The sequence below is a fragment of the Argiope bruennichi genome, chromosome 1 (assembly GCF_947563725.1).
Source record: "Argiope bruennichi chromosome 1, qqArgBrue1.1, whole genome shotgun sequence".
Lineage (NCBI taxonomy): Eukaryota > Metazoa > Arthropoda > Arachnida > Araneae > Araneidae > Argiope > Argiope bruennichi.
In genome coordinates, this window is record NC_079151.1 from 28,577,254 (window position 1) to 28,603,511 (window position 26,258).

Below are 26,258 nucleotides of genomic sequence, written 5' to 3' on the forward strand. Positions count from 1 at the left end.
AGCTTAAATGAATTAAAATTTTTAAATCATATCTTATGAAGTAATATACATAAAATTAAAAATAAGACTGAAAGTTTATTAGGGTTTTTCCCCCAACCGATTCCAATATTTCGCTTAATTGTCAGAATGCTGTTATGAAAAAATAACGCGTTCTATCAGAATGGGTTCATTAACTAAGCAAGTCCATTCTTTTAAGGAGAATAATTATTAACATATTTAATTTTGATCCTCTTTAACTCAACAATCTGTTGACAATAAAGTAAAAAATCATTGGGTATTTAATTTTCATTACAAGCATTTCAGTGTACTTTCTTTGTATATAGTCAGTTAAGTTCATTTCAATCTTAAAGTATCTCTTCTGAAATGAAAGATTTTAAATAATTACATGATTTTTTTTAATTTTCAAAAAAATTAACTGATAGAAAATTAAGATATTTTCAAATAAAGAAAATTTTAAAAATTAAAAAAATTGCCTCACACTTTAAGAATTAAAAACGAAATTAAAATAATCAAAATTTACTAGAAAGTTTTTCTTTGTATTTTACTTGAAGCTCGAAATTATGGTATACTTAAAGAAACCGCAACGATATGTCATGAAATATAATCAAGTACACGATATTTTCTTAAAAACTTTTTAAAATTTTTTTAATTTATAATATTAGACTACGAAATATCTGTCTACGAAAGAAACTTTAACTAGACAAACAATGACCAAATTACGTAGTAAAAATAAATATTTGCATAAATGTTAGGGAAAATGTTTAAACAGATTTAATTTTTATGTTTATTAAACTATTTCATAAAAATTTAATAAATATCAAAAGGTTTAATTTTTGAAATTGTATTAATATTGGTTGAAAAGGAATTTAAAAAATATTAAAATATTTTTTCTATAAGACATTGCATTTTTTTATATTCCTATAAATGGGCCTGACTTATTTAAGCAAACATTGACGCATCGACGTTTTAATACGAATGCTTCATATTCTATTAATTTAATACTCTGATCAGCTTTTATTTAAAAATTTTAACCGTGTATCATACTTCAAATAGAAAAAAAACTGAAAAAAGCTTTTTTTTGATGCCAAATTTTCAAAACTCCTTTTCATAGGAGTATTTTAAAATCTAACATTTCGTAATAATCACCAAAGGTAACTTTATATCTATGAAAGTTTGAACTTCTAAAATATATACAGATTCAAATTATATTTTCTTGCATACACATTTTTATATCCTTGTTTCATAGCCTATTTTGGATAGATTTTCTGTAACAACCGTGAACTCTGTATTTGTTACTATGAAATAAGACTCTATCACGAAACAAACCCTGGGAAAGCACTCATAAAGTGATAAATATATTCCTTATTTGCTACAGTTGTTGCTGATTCATGCTATTATATTTCTTCTCTTCGACTAAAAAAAATTATTCCGACACACGAAAGTCAAAAATTTTCATCGTTTCGTGCGGAATCATTTCAAATTCGAAGCCTAAACGCACCAGAATAGCCTGAAAATAAACTCCTATGTGTTTCCACCCAGATAACCCCATTCCAAGAGTAACCCTTTAGGGTACAGGAGGAGAGATGAGATAATTCATGCTCAATTAAGCACCCACCATTCCTTCTGCGAACACCCTGGAATTACGATTTCCTGATAGTCCAGTCGATGACAATTGGGTCCTTTCGCGAGTCAAACAGAAATTGAAAAATTGAGAATGGAAATTAGTTTATCACGGTGCCTGCCTGCACGAGAAGTTGCTTGCTTATGAAAATGCAAAATTAACCGCATTCATTCGTTTCCTTTGGAGGGCATTGAGTATTTTCCAGATGTTTTGGGGTCAGTGAAAATTTCTGGCGTAACGATAACTTTTAATATTTTGCGTTTCTCATTCAACTGTTGATATCTTAAATTTTTATGAAGTTAATAATTCGATAGCAAATCAAAGGAATCAAATTCTTTCTTATTGTTGCCTACGCTTATAAATCTAACAATTTAAAAATCTTTTAAAATCCATTGTTCTACTGTTATAAAACATATATAAGCTTTATATATCTCATGTAAAAAGTAATATTAAAGTATTATTTAATGTAGAAGAATAGTTAAACATGTAAAAAAAAGTGTTAGTAATCTAATGATTATACAAAATAAACAATAAAATATACTGTATAAATATATTTTTATAACACGAGTAATGTTATAAATTTTTTTAGTAATATTCGTGGTATTGTTAAAAAATAAAATATGCATAAAATTATTTTTGAAATAAAAATCAATAAAATAAAAGATTTGCATTTCATATAATATAAAAAATGTAAAATGTTCATCTTAAATTATTATTTAATATGGAATAATGGTTAAATATGTGAAAAAGTGTTAATAATCTAAAGATTATACGAAATAAACGATAAAATATAATATATAATTATATTTTTATAACACGAGTATTGTTATAAAAATTTTACTTTTTAGTAATACTCGTGGTATTTTTTTAAAAAAATATGCACAAAATTATTTTTAAAATAAAAATTACTGAAATGAAATAATTTGTATTTCATATAAAGTTTATGACAGTATCATTATCGATATAAATTTTAAAAAATAAAATTAGATATAGTTATAACTTTTGATAAAAAGGTCAAGGTACGAATTCCTTAAAATGCAACTGAAAATTGTTTTGCCGTCATACGACAACAGTTTTTGCTAATGCTTGCACAAGGTCTTTCAAATTTGCATATTAAAATAACTGAAAAAAATCCCTTTGTACAATTCCTAATTATTTCGGTATAATTTGTTAATATCCAACAAAACAAAATATATTAATATCACACGTAATGTTCAAATACATTTTCTATTCAAATATTCTCTCAGCTAACAGTATTAGAAAACCTACAGTTACCTAGAGTGAAGGCTGTCCGTTCTCTACAATAAACAGTTTTTCCATCCATAATTCGTGACATCCAAAATCATCCATTCTTGCTTAAAATAATATAGCTCTTCAATTGAGTGCAAAACGCTTGAATGCAGAATTTAAAAAAAATGTTACAGTCCAGAGATAAACATTCAAAGATAGAACAGATAATCGGTAAGTCTGTTTTAATTCTTGTAGAAACATTTTCATTTGGTGAATTCTTTCTTACTTTTTTTTGCATAAATCAAAGATTTAAATACATTTCACAGTTATTCACACGACTGTTCGGTTGTATCAATCAGATTCTGTTGCGACAGATCTGAAAATCTGCTCATTGACTGAACGACAATTCTATACAAAGGTTACCACCGGATAAGATTTAACAAAAATAGGACAGAAATATGCATTGCGAAGTTAAGGTAAGGATTCGTCCAGAAAATGAAATGGCACGGGTGTATGACCGCTAAAATGCATTTCATAATTGGAAACATCAGCCTTATTGGTTTTGACGATTATTGTGACAAACTCTCTTATACAGGTATATTATCAGCAATCATATTTTCTATTTATATGATTAAAGAAGTGCAAAAAATAAAAAGTTTTTTTTTCTTAAATATCTGTGATTTAATCCTTAAATGAATAGTGAAAATAAAGGGAATTAATTATAAGTATAATAAAATATATCCAGTTAATAAAGTCAATATAAATAATTGGAAATATAATAAAAAAATCTTAATTACATTTAAAAAAAGGGGGGAGGAGAGGGAACCGGAAATGATAGATTCATTTGTGAAAGGCAGAAAATGAACATTAGAATTTTGTAAGTGTTAATTAAATATAAAAAATGTAACATAAAACAACATTTTCAGGAATACAGAATTTTACTAATCATTTAATTATTAATAATTATATGGTTGAAAATTAATATTTTAGCGATATTCTGATTATTTACTTTAAAATATAAAATTCAAAGAAAAAAACAGTTTAACTGTTGCTCATTCTACTTTTATATATCAAAACTTTTAACGAAAAATATCCGTAAAATTTAGAAATATTAGTGTGAAAAAAAAATTTATGAAGCAAATTGCTCATTCTATTTTCATACAATAAAAGCTTTAACAATTAAAAGAAAAACTTTAAATTTTCGAAGCATCAAAGTAGAAAAAATTTTTAAACACATGTTTAAACTCGGATGCTGTCATTACTTCAACATATGGTTGATATTTTGAATATCCCGATTTATAACTTGAATAATAAATGTAAACTATCATTATAAACATTGGAATGATGAAATAATATTGTGATTGAGAATTATTTTTGAACAAAATAATAACATTATTTAAATCCATCCATAATTTCGTGTAATCATTTTTAATTTCATTTTTTTTCCCTTTTGCGCCATGCACCCGTGCCATGATACCGGAGAGAAAGGGACAGCACGTATTTGTGTGCTAGTGTAACTTCATATTTGCAATAATAAATCCTTTTCCGCTCTGGTGGGTCACTGCTGGGGCGGCCTGTGATGATTGTGGTGGCTGTGGTTGTTGCCATTGTGGTGGTGTGGCGAGGGGCTTCGGCTCGAATCTGAGGTGGTGGAGACAGCGGCCGGACTACTTGGGGGTGCGCTGCTCCCGCACAGGCTCCCGAAACTCCCGTTCGAATTATCGTCGTCGTCGTCGAGGATGTTGATCCTGTCATCGTCCTCATCGTCCTGGCGGGCGGAGGCGCCTCCGTCCAGGCGGCGGTGCTTGGAGCCGCCTCCGCCGGTCGAGGAGCCGCTGCCGTTCATGGAGGGGCTGCCGCCGTGCAGGTGGTGGTGCAGGCCAGAGCTCACTGAGCTCGCGTTGCTGCCGCCGTTCGATTGCTGTTTCAGATGTTGTTGTTGCATCTGCTGTTGGAGCAGCCTGGAAAAGAGAATCAGAAACAGCATAAGTGAGTTGTCGAATATCAGATCAAAGGGAAAAAGGTCTCTAATAATAATTTGAAAAAAAAATTATGATTATCATTTTGGTCAACTTTCATGAAATAATAATTTTCTAGTTTATGATTTTCAATGATATTATAAGAGACATTTAAACTGTTTCAGAAAGCATTGTTGTTATGTAAAACTTTTCTCTTTCCAAGGCTGTTGTTTTAAGGAATACCGAAATTAAAAAGTTTCGCTGTTCATCAAATACTATGCTGTTTTCAATCTTCAATATTTCCAAACTCTGGAGTTAATCACAGAAGCTCTAATGAATGAAAGAAACAATTTATGTTTGGCAGCTATGCATTACTAAAGACTGAAAAAAATTTGCTATATCCTTAGTAAATATACAATATAATTATTATACGTGTAATACATAATTATAATGATCCTCAAAATGATAAAAAAAGAACATAAATTACCAAAAAAATATTTTGATTTAGTTTTATTTACAGTAGGGTACATACAACACATTTATGATTTAATAAACAATAGGTTTCTGTGCCTAAAATCTTTTGCTATTTTTTCTACAAATGACCAATCCTTTGATTTTTTTCCGTTTGTGTATGTACGCGTTAAAATATCTTTATTGTGATTTTTGTCTTTAAGTGAATATTTTGTGATTAAAAACTGCGTGCGTTTACAGTAAATTTACTGCATATAATATAAATATATAGCAATATAACACTTCAGGAAATTTAAAAAAAAAATATCTTGAATTGAGTCCACATATCTTGAATTCAGTTGATTTTTTTTTAAAAAAAAAGAGCTGATTTCTTATGCCTGTTATTGATTTTTCAAATGTAGTCTTATAATAATATTGAATCAATTTTCACCAACAAAGACAAAATTACTAATTGGATATTATTACTAATAATATTATATTATATAGAAAAATTGTAATTGCACACAGGAGGAGGCAGATGAAATAGATTGATATAGATAAATATAGATATATAAATAGATATAAATGCAGATAGATATGATAGTCAATGTGATAAATCGAGTAATCACCTTTACAAATAGTATTAATAGCAGCCTATTAATCTATTAATCATAGCATATATATATTCACTAGTTTGCAATTTCTCCGTGTGGATTTTAAATTAGACTTATAATAATCTCTAAATAGCATTGTAGCATTTGAAGTGCTTTGCTTATATCCATGCTGAAATATATTTACTATAAATGAACAAAACTAATAATAAATAAAATTATGAGCACTATTTCAAATTTTTAAACTTATCAAATGTTGATCAACTTTAAATACTTTCATGTTATTTTAAATATATTAAAAATTTAAATTAAAATTTTCAAAATATAGTCAAAAAAATTTCACAATAATATATATATATATATATAGGTTGAGATATGACGAACTCATGAAAACAATATCGGTTTATCGGTTCTGCTTTTTACAGACATAAGAATCATCGCTTTTTGTACCCTAATCATCATCAAAATACTACTTTAAGGTTATATATATATTTAAGAAATTCTTATTTTGAACTGTTTAGAATTTCCTGAAAGCACTAAATTAAAATATTCTAAGTAAATTTCTTGACTCAAACATGAATATAACATTTAATTTTATGGGTAGAAAAATATTTCTCGAAACTTAAAAGAATGCTTGAATTCGCATATTCTTCCACTCCATTGAATTAATATTACTGAAACTAAGAAGTATTTAACATTTCATTCATATTTTCAACGTTTTTTATAACTTTGATTTTGGCTATATCAATCCTTGAATTTTGAATTTTAAATTAACTGATTAGTTATTTTTCAGTTAATTTAAAAGAAAAAAAAGAGTAGAGAAAATTGCTTAAACTAAAAAGGAAATAAAAATTAAATTTTGAAAGAAATTTTTCCTTTCTTTTTTTTTTTTTTTTTTTGCTTTTCTTTTTTCTCTCTCTCTCAAAAATTTCAAATGTACATTAAAATTCACATATTTATTTACTTTGTTTCGCTCATAAATTAGAAATACTGCAGAATATTCAGATAAAGGTCCCTTTATATATATGCTAATATACAATTAGGAATCGAGTATCATTTTATATACATATGTCAGATTATTCCTTTCTGAAAATTTGATTTGCCATATAAAATCTTTCCAATTGCAACCCTTTGCACAGCAGACTATTATAATAAAATAATAGAATATATCAAAATCTAGCATTAGCACTTTTCTGTCTTGGTTTGTAAAAACGATTATCCTTATTTCAGAATATTGTTTCAGAGTAAAATCTTCATTAAAAAATTACTACCATATTATTCATTACATTTAATTCTAATGAATAAACATCGGTATGTAAATATACGCACCATTTAGAATTTCAATTATCATCGTATGAAATTGATACAATGGCTATGTACTCCAGGTATCTATTAAAAATATTCTTATTTTATGTGATACTCATATCCTTTTCATAACCTATAGCTGTCATACAAAACTTTCTCATTTAAATATTCGCTGAAGATTATCGATGTTAAAAGGCCAGGTAACCATTAAAAATATTCTTATGTGATATTCATAGCCTTTTCATAACCTATAGCTGTCGTACGAAACTTTTCTCATTCAAATCTTCACGGAAGAATGTCGAAGTTCCCTGCAACTCTAATGGTTGAGTGAAACTGTTTCACGAATGACAGCCATGGAATTATACAATTTTGAAATCCTTAGCAAACATAATATATTCTCGTCAGATATGTCATACAGGAAATAGTCGCTGAATCAAATAACTTTATTTCATAGCTTGTCTGAGTTAATGTCGGGAAATATGATGACATTTCGTATAAAAGAATTATTGCCTTGCTTTGGAACTTTGCTTTAAAATGACAGTTTCAACATACAAAATGGTTGAGAAATGAATGAAAATCTTATTTATTATATAAACATCTATAGATGATAACAATCTTATTAAGCATTAAAAATGTGGAAATTTAATTATTATAAATGTAAGACAATTCACCTAGAACAGTTGGTTAAATAATCTTATTTTCCATTGTTTTAGCATTTGATTCGAACTATTTATTCGCACTGGAGCAACTCAAATATTTGGGCAATGTTTCTTATCGCCTCATATCTAATCGGTTTAGAATCAAATAACAGATTATATCTGGCCTGAAGAAATAACACAGCCGTGCTTGAATTATTACATAAGAACATCTTATTTATTTGTTTATTATAAATTCTTATCATCTTAAAATCGTTAATCATCCTACGTATGAAAGAATTTTTATTTTTTGTCTGCTATTGTAATAAATGCAATTGAGGTGTTCATTCCATTCTCGGGAATTTATTTTTGTATACTGAATATGAGAAATGAACTTCCCTAATTTTATAAAATCACGAAAATATATAAAAGAATGAATAAAGAACTATTTAATGTTTTTATCACAAAACTATATAAAAGAATATGAATAAAGAATAATATTTTTATCATATAAATACATAAAAAAAATGAATAAAGAACTATTTAGTTTCTCTATTATAGTTACTATTTTGATTTTAGTTACCAGTTTCTAGTACATTTCTTCAAATTTAAAGGGTGAGTGGAAGTGAAATTCCATATTCCTTAATTCATAAATCTTTAGGATATTCCCTTTTAATTATTTTCGATTCATAAACGTTTAATTAGAATTTTTTAATTTATTATTACAAAAATAAGCATTGTTGTTGTCGATTTCTCATTCTTTATTTTACACTTTCTTCACGGATAAAATGTAGAAGACATGACTTCAAATATTGAATCCTCGGTTTAAAATTCCCTAAGTTAATATGTGTAAGAGAGCAATGACTTCATGATTTAAAGATAATTTAAAATTAGTTGAAGTGCGCTATTAAAGTGCAGCTCTGTCTCTACAATATGTAACTGGCTTCTAGTAAATTATCGCTGGTTTTAATTTTGTAATGATACTTTTCTAAATAATTTTCTAATCTTAACTTTAATTTTTCAAGAAACGTAATATATCATCTCTAAATAAAAATTTAGTACCTACACCACTTTCACGATTCGTTTATTATTATTATCAGTCAGCTAATGCTGAATAAAGATCTTGATATTTCATAAATTTCTTTTCTGTGTTCTTTATTTAATACTTTATTATTTCAACCAACTTTATACTTTTGATACTTTATTATTTCCACACCAACGCAGTTTCGACAGAGCATTAAGAAAGCGTATTATTAATAGTATAATTCAAAATGGTATTATTGATATAGGTGTTATAAATGCTCTTTAATGTAAGAATTTAATTTGATTTTTAAAAATAATTCTACATCTATAAAAAAAATTAATTTTGGCTCTTGTTACACCAAATATTACAAACAAATCATTGCAGTTTGTGAAATTGTCTTACAAATATGCTTATTGCTCTTAATTTTTACAATCACATCTTGGCGAGTTTCATTAATTTCATCGGCATACATAGCGCCAAGCTGTCATTCGTTTGTGGTTATTAATCGGTTTATTGCATCAACTAATTTAAATGCTATTATTCATATTGATATGTATGATAAGTGGTAGAAATCTGCTATTTCGGCATTTTACTAAGGGTTATCAAATTATTGTTCTTCAATTTACAAATTCTCTTAGCCATTATAAATAATGCTGCTGCCTATTGCTATATCTATACCATTCCGCCACCTATTTCGCCAAACAAATCATTGCGCTCTTTGAAATTACATGAAGCTGTCATATAAACTATGCTCAGTGCAATAAGCAGTGTGCAACATCTTGGCGCGCTTCATCCATTTCGTCGGTATATACTGCACCGGAACCGGAATGCAACTCTCGAATTGCTGCGCCAATGCCTTTTCCCGAAAAACTTCTCCTGTTTGTGGCGAAGACGTATTCATTGGAAGGCGCAACTTGCTCCGAAGTGTATCTCATTTCCCATGTAAACCGTACAATAACGATGCCCATTATGAGCAACAATACGGCTTCAACGTAAACCGTAAATTGCACACGGGGTGGGGTGGAGGGAAGAGTTACCACCGCTCACAAGATGAATGATAACAAGAGTTAGAAATGAAGGTCTGCGTTGCATTCGGAACCGTAATTGCAAGCGAATTAATTCGCGTGCGGGGAGAAAGTTGTTCGAATTTGATAAGTCATGGGAACCATATGCAAATGATGAAGACTTTCTCATGTGCCTCTTTAAACGTTTCGATGCGGAATGCAGGCGGGAGGAAGAAGATTTAGCTTCCGAGGTTTCTGGGATGAAAGATGTGTATCCGTCGCATTCTCGAAATAGCCAGGAGATGTAAGCAGGTAGTTCCGAGAATTAATATTAAAAATGTTGCCTTCCGCTTAAATGGAAACTGCATCTGCTTGCCGAGCGGGTAAATGGCTCGGAGTGAAGGAAATGGGTTTCGTGTTAAGTATCTTTGGAGATGGATAAAGACAAATTTAAAGAAACTTTTGAACTCTTTTAGTCTTTAGTTTTTTAAGTGAGATCGATTATAAATGCAATATATATAATTTAAGCATTATGTGAATTCAGTAAATTGCACTTCCATTATACGTTATAAGTATAAAACTATTTCAATTAAGAAAAATTAATAAACAAAAAGGAGTGAAATAAATAACGAATAAATAAGAATTACTAATAGTCTTCTTTTACTTCTACTGCACGAGTTGCCACTTCGTCAAATAATTTAATTATTTGTTTTACTTCATCAAGAAAAAAAATTATAACAGAAAATATAAGTTAAAAATAAATGAATAAAAAAAATATGATATGAGAAAAAAGATTTGAGCTCCTTTAGTCTAGTATTTTGTTAATTTTTTTTTTCAAGTGAAGTTGATTATAAATGCGATATATAGCTTAAACAATTATGTAAATTCAGTAAATTGTACTTCCATTATACGTAAGAGTATGAAACTTATTTCATTTAAGAAAAAATTAATAAACAAAATAGAATGAAATAAATAATGAATAAATAAAAATTGCTAATAATCTCCTTTTACTTCTACTGCCCGAGTTCCCTCTTCATCAAATAATTTAATTAATTGCTTTAATTTATTAAGAAGAAAATGAATTATAATAGAAAATATTACAGATGCGATATATCGCTTAAGCATTATGTCAACTCAGTAAATTTCACTTTCATTATACGTATGATATGAAACCTATTTTATTTTTATTTCATTTAAGAAAAATGTATATAAAAAAAGTATAAAGTAAATAAGGAGTAAAAAAAAAATTAATAATAATTTCTTTCTACTTCTATTTGCACAAGTTTATTTTTATTTCATTTACGAAAAATTTATATAAGAAAGAATAAAGTAAATAACGAGTAAATAAAAACTAATAATAATTTCTTTCTACATCTATTGCACAAGCTGCCTCTACGTGAACTAATTTCGTTACTTATTTTATTTCATTAAGAAAAAAAATGAATTATAACAGATAATATAGGCAAAAAATAAATGAATAAAATAAATACGAAAAAAGAACCTCAAGAATATTTTAATACCCTTTGTATAAAGAATTTTTATTTCAAATCTAATTTATGTTAGAATCATTCATAAAAAAAATAAACAGACTAAAATGTGAAAACTTTTCAATCTTTTTGATCAAAAATGAAAGAATACAAAGCTTAGCTTCAAAAAAATATACATCTAAAATAGTTTTATTGCAAATGCTAAACAAAAAATAAATCGTATTTGTTACAATGTTTTATTTCTAAATATTAGCCAAAGCATCATTAAGTTTTAACGTGTGGAACAAATGGATGAAACTACATTTCATGTTTCTCATTAACCGTCAAGTAATGATTCTGTGGATCAATAAGTAGTAAAAAGTTTAGATTTTTTTACATGCTCTCGTTAAAATTAAATATCTTTGTCTAGGAGTTTCTTAGAAAGAAAAATAAATCATATCGTTTAAAACGGCAAGCAAAATTATGCGATGAAAACAAAATTCTTGTTTAAGTCTCTTGATATTCAAAAAGTAACGAAATAAAATAGTTAATGAATAAAAAATATTGCTTTAAAACTTGAAGGTTCGAAAAAAAGCGATTTTGATTTTTCATCGTAGAAAAGGAAAAATATATTAAATTTTATTTTAAAATATGTATTTAAATACATATTTTAGAGTTATACGTTATCATTAAATAATGACTTATATTTTATTATTCGAAAAATAGAGAATTATTTCCGCAGACAATTAAGTTTTCTAAGAGAACAGATATATGTGTGTGTGTGTGTGTGTGTGTGTGTGTGTGTGTGTGTGTGTGTGTGTGTGTGTGTGTGTGTGTGTGTGTGTGTGTGTGTGTAACCAGTGCATCCAAACGAGTTTTTGTATTACATGGCAACTCTGATAATGAATGTATTAGTGGCTAAAACACGAAATAGTATAGTTTCTCATAGTATAGTTTCAATAAAACAAAGAACATTTTGACTAAGCTATAAGGGAACTAAATTAAACATGTCATAGATAGATATGTTTAATATTATTATATATTTGTAATTAAATTGGATATACTTAATGACCACTAATAGTGAATACGTTTTTGATAGCAAATGTTACGTAAACTCACCAGTTTATTCTTTGAACTCATCATTTTATTTTCAAAAGCGTGTAAATATTGTTTACAGAAGCTGCGCTAATAAAATTATTTTCTGGTTCTAAATTATTTTCTTGTCTTAACTGGTTTGGAATATAAATTAAAATTAGAAAATAGTAAAATATTATTTGAAAAATAGACTTAGAAAATAATAAAGTATTATTTTTCTTGATTATATTAGATTATTTGGCATCTTGTTTTTGAAATTTTTCATGGAATACAACTATCGATTTAAAAAAATAAATCCTCAACAAACAGTTTTCCTAAAGACGATCTCTGAAAGGGGAAAAAGTATTTCAAATATATTAGAATGGAAGGGAACCAAGTTAAAAATTCGTCATAAGCTACTAAATTGCTTTACAACTTAGAGTCAACTTTGTTTTTTGCTAAATTGTTTTTTGTTTAAATTTTGTTTAAATTGTTAAAAAAAATCTAAATTGCTTTTCAACTACACGACTGAGAACATAGGGTTTTATGATATAAACTATCATAAATAATTTCTTCGGATGAATTTCTATTGATATAAAAAAAACTCTTCTAATTAGAAGTGTGTCTAATAAGGATTTCTCAAAAGATCGTGCACCCTCACAGAGAAATAAAATGATTCATTTTTCTTACATGTTTGTAATTAGAATTACTTATCATTTTTGAATAATGCTATATGCTTTCACATGGTTTCCATTTCTATTATTGCATTTTTTATATTGCTATACATGATAATTATTTTAATATAACTGGAGCAAATATTTCTGTTGATAAGTAGCATTAAATATTTGTTCATTACCACGAGTTAAATATATTTGGGATAATTATTTGATGATTATGTTGTCTTATCTCTTTGTTCGCTATCAATAAATTATTTATTTTCCCAACCATTATAGAAATAAAAAAAGAAAAGAACTAAATTTTTCAATAATTAATCTTTTATTGTCATCTTAATAAAGAGAATAATAACTTTTGATCAACGCAAGAATCTTTCCTCATATTTGTAAAATGAAAAGGTACCCCACAAAATAAAAACTGCTCGTTTGGGAATACAATCCTCTGGACAAATAGAAAAGTCAATGAGTTGAAGCAGCTAATTAAATACGATTATGTGGTGAGCAGCTTTTTCTTCTTTTTTTAAATTACTATAAATTGGCTTCTTTGTGTGTCGTAAATCCATGGTCACTTCTACCATTTGGGAAAGATTTCACGCCTTTCTGCAGCGGAGCATTTCCCATCAGTTGCTCGGAAAGCGGATTACCTCTGATCAGCGTTTAATTTAGGGTCCAAAATTACATTACCTGCGACAAAGGTTTCGCATGATACGAATTCCGCTGAGGTTTAACCAGCCTCATCACCTCCTGAACCATGAACCCTTTCCCTTCCGAGAACCGAAGATTAATTCCGTGCATGTATCTGCGGGTTAGAAACTGTTAAAAAGTGAAACCAGGAGTCTGACAGAAATGCTTAGCACGTTTTTGTTTCTTTTTATACATACAAAATATCCGCTCTGATCCCAAAGCTAATTTCTGCACTACTGAGAGACATAGGCGTACGCTTCCAAAAAATAGGCATATGCTTGAAAAAAAAAATACTCTAGATGATGTAAATAATTATATTTTATTGGTAGAAATGTGCAGTTTAAAAAGCTGTTCGGTTATTGAAAAGTTACACAGCCTCCAGACTTTGTTAGTAATGTTTATTAAATATTCTTTTTATATTAATATTTTAAACAAAAAAAATCCCACAATTCTGTAACAAAAATGGGTCGAGTTATAAAGATTTGAACTTTCTTTTTCTAATTCAGTCAGCTCTTGATAGCTCTTATTAAACACTATATTTAACTGATGATCTTCATTGAGGTGACTACTAAAATGATCTAAAATAATTAAGTTCAAGGTTTCACAACTTGGTCAGTTTTAGTTGCAGAAAAATGAAATTTGTTGTTTTAAAAATAGTAATGGGTGAAGAATATTTTAATAAATGCAGTTAAAAAAATCGAGGAGCTGTATAAAAATTTTGACATTTTTTTGTAATATATTTATTGGTTACAACAATATAAAATATAATTTTATACGTCACTTTTGCAATTTCCTAAACTGAATTTATTTGTCTATCTCTGCGATTTAGAAATAACTATTGGGCTACGATTAGTGATAGTTGTCGTTTACCTTTTTATGAAGACTCATTCTTATTCAATTAATCATATTTCTGAATGAGGTCATTTAAGAAATAAACGTGATTACTCATGCTTTCATAAGCTTATGAAAGTTTCAGTAATCATGTCCATTTCTTGAATGGATCCACAACGAATATCTTTCCATAAGCGTTTATACAATGACGTGCAATAATATTTTGCATAAAAAAAATCCTTAGCTTAGTTTTTATATTTTTCCATTGTACCTAATTATTAATAACGAACCTTATTATTCGAAAGGCTTTCTTTGTTTCTTCGAATTTTAACGAATTAATATATAACCATATGCAAACGAATGCAATGGATATCTAATACTTTTTAGATTTATAAACAAAAATTCAATGAAAGTATAATGTTGGAGTTTTACAAATATGTGGCAGCAAGTTTGAAACATTCAAAATTTGGAATAATTAGTAATTATTACCATCTTTGGAAGTATTTAGTGATGCAGAGCTACTAATTTGTTTTTTGAAAGAAAATAACTTTCTTCTTTCTGCGTTAACTTTCCTAACACAGTTCTCTTCAGAACTGCTGATCTTTGTCTTGAATTAATTTTGAGACTAATCACTGTGAGCAAGATTTCCCTCAAAATAATAAAGATTGTAGCAAAGAATAGATTCTAGTTGTTAAAATGAAAATTTAATTTATTATTATATCTTTTTATATTTTTTTAATATTATATACCCAAAATAAACCTATGTTTCTATAACAATTAAAGATTCATTTACTTTTTTTTCTTTTCTGCTCAAATAAAGTTAAAAAATGGTTATAAACCATTGATTTAAAAGAAAAGTAATTGCTAGAAGAATATTCAAAATCTGCATTAAGGCCTTATAAATGAATCTGCGTGTGTTGAAGGTTATAGTCAAGTAGATGTTTCTAATTAATTTATTCATTCTTTTATGTGTATCTAAAGAATACCACGATTTCAGTTTTTCAGAGGACTCAGAGCGAGTCATTTTGGAGGTGTTGTGAATCTTTGGAAGCTTTAGTATTGCATTTAATTAGTTCATGGATTTTTTTAGATTTCAAAATAAATTATCTCATAACATGCTCACGTAAATTTCTGTGTAATGAATTCAATCATTGAAAGTTATCGTAATTTGTTCATTCAAACCAGAAAAGTATTCTCCGTTCTATTTCGTCATCAGAACAATACTTTGAAAATTCACAACTTTTTCAAGGTTTTTTTTTTTTTTTTCACCGAATGAATTAAATCTATTTTCGTCTTTATATGCTAATATTTTCTACGATTTGAAAAGAATTATTTATAATTTTTTTTTAATCTACTCTTTGGTAATTTTTACTTATTAAAAGAATTCCTTCGAGCTGTTTTCAACATTTATAAAGAATTCTAAATTTAATAATTATTCTATTCTGAAATACAAAAAGAACGTTAAGGTTTGTTGCAATGTCATTTGAAATTTCATTATTCGAAAGATATTTTTGTAACTGTCTTTTAATTTTTTTCCGCCATTATCTAGCTAAGAAGAGACGAGGCTCTCTCAGATTATTTAGGCTGTAACAATTTTCAAGTTTCTAGCGATACAGAGAACACCCTAATATTAAACATTCATTTACTTGCTAAGAGATACAATCGTTTATCTTTAAATTTCCCGTTTTCTCATAGTGTCGTAAATTCAATCTATTCTTCTTTCCAAACACTGCAACAATCATTCAAATTTATGGCTTAAGAAAATGTATAAATCCCGTTTACTACATTATTTCACCAACAATTTAAGCAATCGGTATTATTATTGATTTTCCAATCGAAGGATGCATTTGTCATTAGTGATTCAATTGCTATAGCCTTGTCAAAACTGCAAATACCCTCTCCTAAAATTTTACAGAAAATTTCTTGGCGATTCCCTCTATCGCTACTTTTTTTTCTGTCTTTCATTAAACAGTTGTAAAATGAATTTTCTTGCTAAACTTTATACTTGAGATTTAAATTATCATCAGTAAATTCAACTTTAGCACTGCTTTTTGTATCTGCATATTTTAAACTAAATAAACAATAAAATATGTTGCACATTCTAAAAGGATTACTATTTGGCCATCATAAGATTTTGAATAGATGGTAGAAAATGCTCTCTGTTTATAATATTTACTTCATGACAAGATAAGCATTTTGGACACTAAAAATATGTCGGGGGGAAAATATAACTTTAATTTTGATACACTGGCTGATACAATTCTAGCGAAGATACATTTCTAGCGAATAAAAGTATTTTCATGTCTTAACATCTTTAATATAAAAATTGTTATTTAATAAAATAGCATAATAATAATGCCTATTATCTTTATCCACTTTAATTATCCCTTATTGTTCTTAGTCCTTTCGCTTCAAGAAAGTTTCGTCCAAATGAAGATTATTTTCCCCCGGAAGTAGTACAAATACACAATAAGCTGGAATACATTGTAAAAAAATTTTGCAATGGTCAAAATGCATAAAGCAAGATCCCCAGAAGATTATATCATCTAAATAGTGTATGCCCTCTACAATTGTAATAAACTCAACAGAGCTACATGTCTGAGAATACTTTAATTAAATACAGACATTCATGTAAAAAGCAAATAATCACAGCAATAGTTATAAAAAAAATCGCAAAAGCAATACGCAATAGCAATCAAAAGAAAGGATTTGAATTGAAAGACTGAAAAAGCCGGTTTCGGCAGCTTATCTGAAGTTGCTAGAGCTGAAACTGTTTTCATGTCTGGTATCATTTATGTCTGGTTATATGAAAAATATCATAATACATAAAACTCTTTAACCGTTTATTGACATTTTTTTTTTTTTTTTTGCAATTGAATAGAAAATATTTATTTAAAAAAGTTTTAAAAACAGTCGAAAGCTAAAGCTCTGATTAATTAGTAGGAATATTAATATTTAAAAAATGCTATTAAGTTTTAATTAAATGCAGCAAATGGTTTTTATGAGCCAAATAAATAAATCCCTCCAAAATATTATAGTGTTCAGTATATTTTATAAGAAAAACATGACGAATGAAAAAAAATTTCATTGTTTACAGACTATTTATGCTTTTATTTATTTAGATTAATTCTTTGTGTGCAGAATTTTTTATGTATGATAAATATTTTCACACATAAACATTTTAAAAATCTTAGTTCACTTAATATAAAAATGTCGTTATAAACCCATAATACCTGTTATTGCGCATACCCAAAGAAAATATGGTTTCTAATTAATAAAAAATATACTGAAATATTAATTTTCATGAAATCTTCACGGTAGTTTTTCTTATTTAATGAAGATCTATCCAATAATTTAGATTTCTGTAGCGTACAAAATATCTGGTGTTGCAGCTTTATTTATATAAAACTTATCAATAAAAATTCAAATAACGTTAGTTAATATAATAAGTATTTACGAAAATAACATTGGTGATTCTTATCTATTTTTTATATAATAGATAACTTTAAAATTATATTTGCAGTTGCTTTGTGCACAAAGTTCTGGCGAAATGCCATAAAAAGAAAGTAGATAATGATGGAAAGCAAAAGTTATAATTTTTTTGTATAATATTGACGATTTTTTGAAACACTAGGGTAATATACGTCAATAATAATAAAAAGTACAAAAAACTCTTAACAATAATTTTTAGAAGACAAATACAATTATTTAAATCAACTGATGTTAAATATTCGCACATGTGCGTTATTTCTCCATAGGGAATTATTTATCACCTTATTTTAGTAAATTTGCATTTATCATCCAGATATGTAATTTATATTAAAACACATTTTTTTGCTTACTAAATTTAATATTTATCAAAAGAAGAATTTAAATTTGATAACTTGGATGTTAATTTAGAAATCATGCTTGCAATAAAACCAAAATGGAAAGAAAATCTGTAGAATATATTATTATCTAATTATTGTAATTCCCATAGCAAATTTTTTCATTTATTAAGATTAGAAAAAATATTGATAAACTCAATTTAAAGATTAGAGTGCGTTATTCTTAGAACATTTATATTTAAAAACTCAAGCTCCTTAGTTTTAATAAATATAAATAATAACTTCTCTGAAAAGCAATAAAAATAAAGATCAAAGATTTTTTTTTCTCTTCATTTCTAAACATTTATACAATGGATATTTCAAAGCGTTTCTGAAAATCAAAATAAAAATAAAAACAAAACTTATTTGAAAACTTCACACTAAATGTTCCATTTCATTAAAAGAACGTTAAAAAAAAATTCTACACATGTTAGGAGAAACACACATTTCAAATTAAAGTGTAGCTTTCTTTTTTTTAAAATGCCTTTTAGCCATTGCCTCCTCCAAAATTGGCCCATTTGGCGATCGCCATACGAAATGCAGCAACCCTGCATCTGAATGAGCGTAGCGTGCCATTTGCAATTGAAGGAAATGAACTTAAACCGGTCTCACTACGACTGCCACTTAGAAATAAAATGAAGAAAAAAATGATGAAAAAAAAAATGGGAAGAAAAAGGACAAGGGGGAGAAAGGAAAAAAAAAATTCTGGTCTTTCATTGTTTTCTATTATACATTTACAAGAAATTGGTTTGATGTTGAAACAAAATTAAAGAGGCGCTCCCCTTCCCAAATGCGAGACATATTTGGGGAAGAATTTCTCTCCCAGATTTTGGCAACGGGAAAAGTTAATCATTTAATTCTATGAACACTTTTTTTGCTATTATATTTTGCTCCTCTTTCTCGTTTTGCGTTTGATGTGAAAAAGTGCGCTCTGCAAATGGAGAGATATGGCAAGTTAAACAGAGAAATAAGTGCCTCTCTTAAAGAGAAAAACTGATTGAGTAACATGTTTTAAAAACTTTTTTTCCCGCATATTATTTAAAAAGTAAAGAGTCAATTTATTTGCTGTTGATTTGGATACAGCTGAAAGAGAATTTTGATTTTTCTTTAGTAGTGCTTCTGATACACTGATAGTTTTTTCGGAACATTAAAAATGTATGGCCCTTTTAATTGCTAAAATTTTCAATTTTGGTAAAAGGTATAATCTATCTTCAATTGTCAAAACATCAAATAAATAATAACAACGGTTCATCTCACAAGCTAGCTACTGACTCTTAATTTGAATCAGAAATTTAATTCTCATCTAACTTGTTTGAAGTTTTATTTGAATATATTCTGAAATATCGAGTTCTTTCTTTTTGTGTAAATGGGTGGATTTTTAAATAATTTTAGAATGTTTTTTATATTAGAAATTTTAGTCTTAAACATATTTCTCAAAATTATTCTTAGTTTTTGAATGAGGAATTATCGAAGGGAAAACAGTTAGCTATCCAAAGATTGAAAACAGTGGTAAAAAAATAAGTTTGTTCACATTACACAGTTAAATTAGAAATTAATGCGCTTGGTTCAAAAGGAGTAGAGAGTTGATAGAGTTGATAAAATACCATCTTAAGATCTTAGATGCAGCTATACTTCTGTTTACTGAACCAAATTTACTGAAATATCAACATTTTCATCAAGTTGACAGGCGAGGAGAATTAAGTTTTGATCAAAATACGAAATTTGATTTCTATTTTTTCATAATATAACTGAGACTAACAAAACATTATAGCATGTTTTATTACTATAATGGCAAAATGGAATTAAATGCCAATAAACAAAATTTTTTCAGATATCTTAAGCAATGTACTTTTAACTATTAATTTCAGAACTCGTAACGGTCTTCATTCTTCAAGTCATCAACTGCAGAGCTTTTTAAATGAATTAACACAAATACAATAATTCGAATGAAATTTATCCAAACCACTTGTTTCAGTTTTCATTTCAGAGGTTTTTAGATAAATTAACGCAAATACAATAATTCGAATAAAATTTATCCGAACCACTTGTTACACTAGTTTTATTTCAGAGGTTTTCGGATGAACTAACACAAATACAATAATTCGAATGAAATTTATCCGATATCGCTTGTTACACTAGTTTCATTTACACAGTTTCCGGTTGCACTTAATAAAATCGTGCAACTCTGTCATTTTTCAAACACTGCTTAGCATCAGGCTTCGGTGGAAAGAAAAAAAAAAAGAATGAAGTAGACAAAAAAGAATGGGAAGGAAAACTCAAGAGGTCTCTAAAAACGCTTGACCCAAGATACTTATAAAAAATAACTTTAAAAAAATAATAATGATAAAAACTGGTCGACGTGGATGTGTTGGCGGTCTAGGAGTGTCTCAGACAACTGACAGCGAAAACTAAATGAGCTCATTATAAAAAAATTAAACACTTAAAGCGTATTTTTTGCTGTTTCTTCAATGATACACGATTCAAGAAGGGTTGCTACCAAGAATTGAAGTTTTAAGCCAAATGTTGAGATTTTTTTTTGTGTGTGTGTTACTTCCTTTCATATAACATGTAAACAAATCTACTTTTCGCCTGTTATAAATTTTAAAAAACGAACTCGCGTTTCTTAATAAATAATTTTATTATTATATTATTAAATTTAAATATGTCTTGTCGAATATATTTTAAAATTCGTTGTGTATATTTTAGAACGAAATAGGACATAATGTCACAGTAAAATGCAGCTAGTTAGACGATGTGAACTGCTGAGTGATGCTTCATGTGACATCATATATTTGATTGAAATAACTAGTTTTAATTATTTAAACTGTTTGAATAAAGTGGAGGGATTTTATCTCATTCATATTTAATTACTACAGATTTTAATTAAGCTGATTAAATAAAATTTTTAATCCCTTTTATATATTTTCTTTGAATATATTCTTGCATTTTTACCATTATTTATTCTCTTACGAGTCACAAATTCAAATCCATAACTAAAAATAACATTAATATTATTACCATGTTTTTGAGAGTTTAAAGGTAAACAGATTGAGTAACAGAAAAAAAAACCCATTATTGTGAAGGAGGCACATCTCAGATATTTTGGATTTCAGAAGCACTTACTATACAGAGAATAATCTCAGAAAACTACAGAGTCTAATTCTTATAATGAATGGGTCATGCTTCTTGAAATATTTGCTAGCAATAAAAAAAAATATGCACTCTAAATACCGTTGGTAGTAATTATATGTGTATATAAAAGTTTAAGAAAGAAATAAGTTTTTTTTTAATATCCCAGAATGCTAACTGTAGAAGATTATTCGTAATGTTGAGATATTAAATGAAAGACAACAGATATAGAAAAAAGTCTCCATTTTATCGAAGAATTATTCTTTTTAAAATAAGAGTAGCTTTTCTTTTCCAATTCAGAAATGCATGAAAAATTCTGAATTCGTAAAAGTAATTTTAGAATTATCAGTCAATATACCAAAAGTGTATCCACTTTTTTTTCTTTTTCTAACGGGATTTTTTTGTACGATCATTTATTTATTCTATAGATTTAGAAAAAAAGTTATTAAACAAATAATTTGGGTATTTTACCAAAATATTTTTTCATTATATTAATTAATCTAAATCAATTATGAAGTTTCATATGTGATGAATAATCCATTGTTAGATAAATTTTAAGTTGATTTTAGTAAACTAATTAGTACAGAATTAAACATGGGAAGTTTTCTGCTATTCATACAAACAGACCCCGATTAGTGCGCCAATCGAATTTTATTATCTACAAAATATAGTCTAAACATCTGTGAACATCTTGAACATTGTTTAACATCTGTAATAAAAATATCCTAGAATATTTTTCTGTTTAATTCAAGTGGAGAAATGCTGCCTACAAAATAATTTAAATTAAAAATTTTACTATGCAAACTGTGTTGTAAAAATGGACGAAGTTTGAAACTTTACAAATTAGAGAAATCCTTTCATAAGAAAACTCAAATTTGTTGTTTTCAGAATAAATTTTTAATATATTGTTTCTCTATATTATTCAAAGAATTGAAACTTTTTTATTAATCCATATTTACTTTTTAAAGAAAATGAAAAAATTTACAAGAAAAATAAAAAGATTTTTAGGGGGGAAAACTGATATTTGCTAATTTCCAATAACTTGATTTGCCAAAAATGTGTGCGGAAGAATTTTCTCTTTGATTGAATTACTTGAACAAATAAATTCCATCTTATAATTCTGTTATTTTAAAATTTTTAGACTGTGATATAACAAAAAATATATAGAGATATCTACATGCTCAAAGGTATAAATTTTTAGCAGAATAATTATTTATTCATTGTGATTTATTATCAAGAATTATTCAAAATGTCCTGAATTTTCAGAATATCATGATTTATTTTAGGAAAGGGAAGCCTGAAGAAAATATGTCATTGTGTAAACTTTTTATAAATGGAAAAATAGAAAATTCTATTAATTATATAGAAGCAAAATCAATGTACGTTTATTCAATAACATATCTACTTAACTAAGAAATATGCACCATAGATACTTTCATCTTTTTTGGCAAGACTATATTTGATGTCATTCTCAGTTAGCAAATCTTAACAGACTTTTCAAATATATTTAATTTACATTCCTTTTATACCACGTTAATCAAAACAAACTTGACCTAGTATAAATGACTATACTTCCTTGTAAACAACTGTAGAATTTCAGTCAAAAGAAAAATTTAAATAAATTGCAGAAGAAAGCTTAAGATTTGATTTCGGTTTCATTGCTCTATGCGCATTATCTTATGCAAATGAGCAATGGGCATGAGTTAGTTCAATAATCTACAATGTAATCTCAATGTGTTAATCTCTAAGGGTGCCCAAAATTTGATTGTTGCTACAAAATAGAGTTTACAACATATATAAAAAGATGAAGACGTGAAAAATAATTCTAGAAGAATTAGATAATCACAATATGGTAAGAAAGATTTGAATAATTTGCAAAAGGAAGCTCTTTTATTTGTGTTTGTAATCATTGACCTATATGAGTTCCCTTATTCATTGGGCAATATCTCGGCAATAGTCCATTACACTGCAATGTCATTCATTCTCTATAAGTGCCTTGAGTTTGTTCACTGTTGCAAGTTAAAACAGAATCTACAGACATATCTCAAAGAAATAAAGACACAAAAATTAATTTTAGAAGATTTAGATAACCATAGTGAAAAAAAAGAATTGCATTGTGGTTATTTGATCTTGATTGTGGTTATGTTGTGGTTATCTAAACAAATTGCAAAAGGAGGCTCAAAATTTTTATTTGTGAATGCAGTCATTGCCCTATGTGACTCCTTTTGTTCACAGAGCAATATCCATACGATAGTCCGTTAATCTGCAGTCTGAATCACTCTCTAAGAGTGTCTTAAGTTTGTTCATTGTTGGATTTTAATTCATATATTAATGAAATTAAAGCATAAAAAGAAAGAAATTAAAATAAACTTCAGATAATACTAGGTTAAAAAGATTAACTGCATATTATACATATGGCTATCGAATGCACATCAAGATTGAGAAGTTTCGTCTCTTTCTTTAGCATGAAATGGAATATCGCAAGAATATTGACCAAGGGAAGTGACATAGGGCAATGCATATACATACGCTAACGAAAAAGATTCCTTATGCCTTTTATCCAAATGTTTTATTACTATATCGTTTACAAGGAAATTACAATCACTTTTAATTGATGGAATTGTGATGAATTTGATTGATTGATATTTACTGATTCCATTGATTTTTATGCGATCATGGATTACTTTTGCTTCTTTGGTTTGAAGTCATTCGGATAATAGACATCAAAGCAATAACAATAACAAAGAAAAATAGGGGGGAGGGGAAAAAGAGCTAAATACTCAAAACTAAATTTGCCAAGTGGTTGGATTCGAGAGCCAACATTGCAGACCCTGCACCGCTGTCGTGCACGTGCCTCGTCTGCCGAGCCGGGCCCACCGAACGGATTCCTAAGTCTGTTTTCATAGCGCTGCTCGGACGGAAGCGGGCCCTCTCCAAGAGCCCTGCAGAACAGAAGGAGTGCCTCGCCTTCCCTTGTTGACACTGTGGCAGGAAGTATCAGTCATTTACACACCCAATCATTAATTTCAGAAACAGAGAGAACGAGATCTATGAAACTGCTGTCGCATTCAATAGGAGCTGGATGGAGTGAAGAGGTTGCAAAAATATTCTCCCCGTGTCAAACACTTTTTACAACCGAATCTTTTTTTTTAGACATCTATGAATGAAAAAAGTATGGATTACATTACTGTATCAAAAGAGGGCATTTTATTTTCTTTCTGCTATGACATATTGCTAAGGGAGATACGTGACAATTTGCACGAGATGTTCTTGAATAAATAAATGGACTCTGAATGATAATTTTAAAAAAAATTCTAATGATTTGTTCATTGTATTTGTATTTTATCAATGCAAGGAACTTCCCGTTTTCTAAATTGAATAATAAAGTGTTTTATGTCTTAAATTAATACTGATAAAAATAATTAACTTAAATTCATTAATTTTCTCTTTTTTTTATAATAAAATTAAATGTTCTGTTGTGAGTTAAAAATTACATACAATTTTGATTTTAAATTCCTTTTCACTAAATTAGAAAATGAAATGTTTTTTTAAAAGTTAAAAATATAGTAGAATACATTTAATTTTTTTTAAGTTTTCTAACTTTTTACAGCTAATATTCAAAATTTTTATTATATTAAAAAATTGAATAGCAACAAATGATAAAATTTAAATTATGATAAAATTTAATAAGATACTTGTTAAAAAGATTATAACAATCAATAAACAAACTAGTTTCAACGCTCATCTTTTTTGCAAATGACGTCTTTTTACTGATGAAAAGGAAGATAAAAATAGTTAAGCAGTTAATAGTTTCTGCAATAGTCGGAGGTTAAAAATAGTTAATAGTTTCTACAATAGTCTTAACTTATTGCAGAAAATAACTTTATTTTTTAGACGAATTATTAATGCCTTTAACTGATATGTTTAAATAAAATTATTTCTTGTACTTAGTTTTTTTTTTTTACAATCAACTAATATATTAAGAAAACGATTTAATATTTAATTATTAGATACATAAAGAAGTTGTATAATAAGTAACGCTAAAATCCTTCTTTTTTAAAAAGCAAATAGAAATTTCTAATTTTTGAACAATCGTTATTTTTGCTAAAAATTAATCAATCAATAATGAATCATTATTTTGCATTTTTTAGTAAATAATTTTTCACTTAAAAGCAATTTTTTCCTTTCTTTCTTAATTCTACAACACAGATTACTTTTCACGTATTTTGAAAATGAATTTCATGCAATTTGTTAAAGAATTAATTTTGCTATTCTCTTTGAGCTCTTCATTTTTATTTTGATATCTGAAGCGATCATCCATGATAATATTTTATTTTAATCTCTTTGTTCTTTAAAATAACTAATAAGACAACCATCTAGATATTGATTTTTTTTTCCAAAACCTGGAGCGATAATTCATAATTATCATAATAACAGGCTTCCAATTATAACGTTTATGAGAATATATTAACTGATATTAATCTGTCGTGTATAAAAGAAAAAGTACTTTAAGGGGTTTTTTTTCAAATATTTCAATTCCTTTTTATTTCTAAAATTTTTTTCCCACCCAATTTAGAAGAATATGCATGCTTTTTTTTTCTAAATAGGATAAGGTGTCCTTAATGCTTCTTAAGTTTATATAAAAAATTTTCTTATATAATAATTTTCTAATTATTATATGAGAAATAATTTTCTT

The 26,258-nt window shown here is 27.5% G+C and overlaps 1 protein-coding gene across 1 annotated transcript in view; it reads right to left on the minus strand.

The window, feature by feature from the left end:
- Window positions 1-4,113: 4,113 nt before the first annotated feature.
- The window catches only part of LOC129968196 (homeobox protein SIX6-like), a 65,483-nt gene continuing 43,338 nt past the window's right edge, over window positions 4,114-26,258 (minus strand). The window contains exon 2 of the mRNA XM_056082051.1: window positions 4,114-4,812. Coding sequence (XP_055938026.1) covers window positions 4,410-4,812 — 403 coding nt within the window. The 3' untranslated portion in view covers window positions 4,114-4,409. The remainder of the gene's footprint in view (window positions 4,813-26,258) is intronic.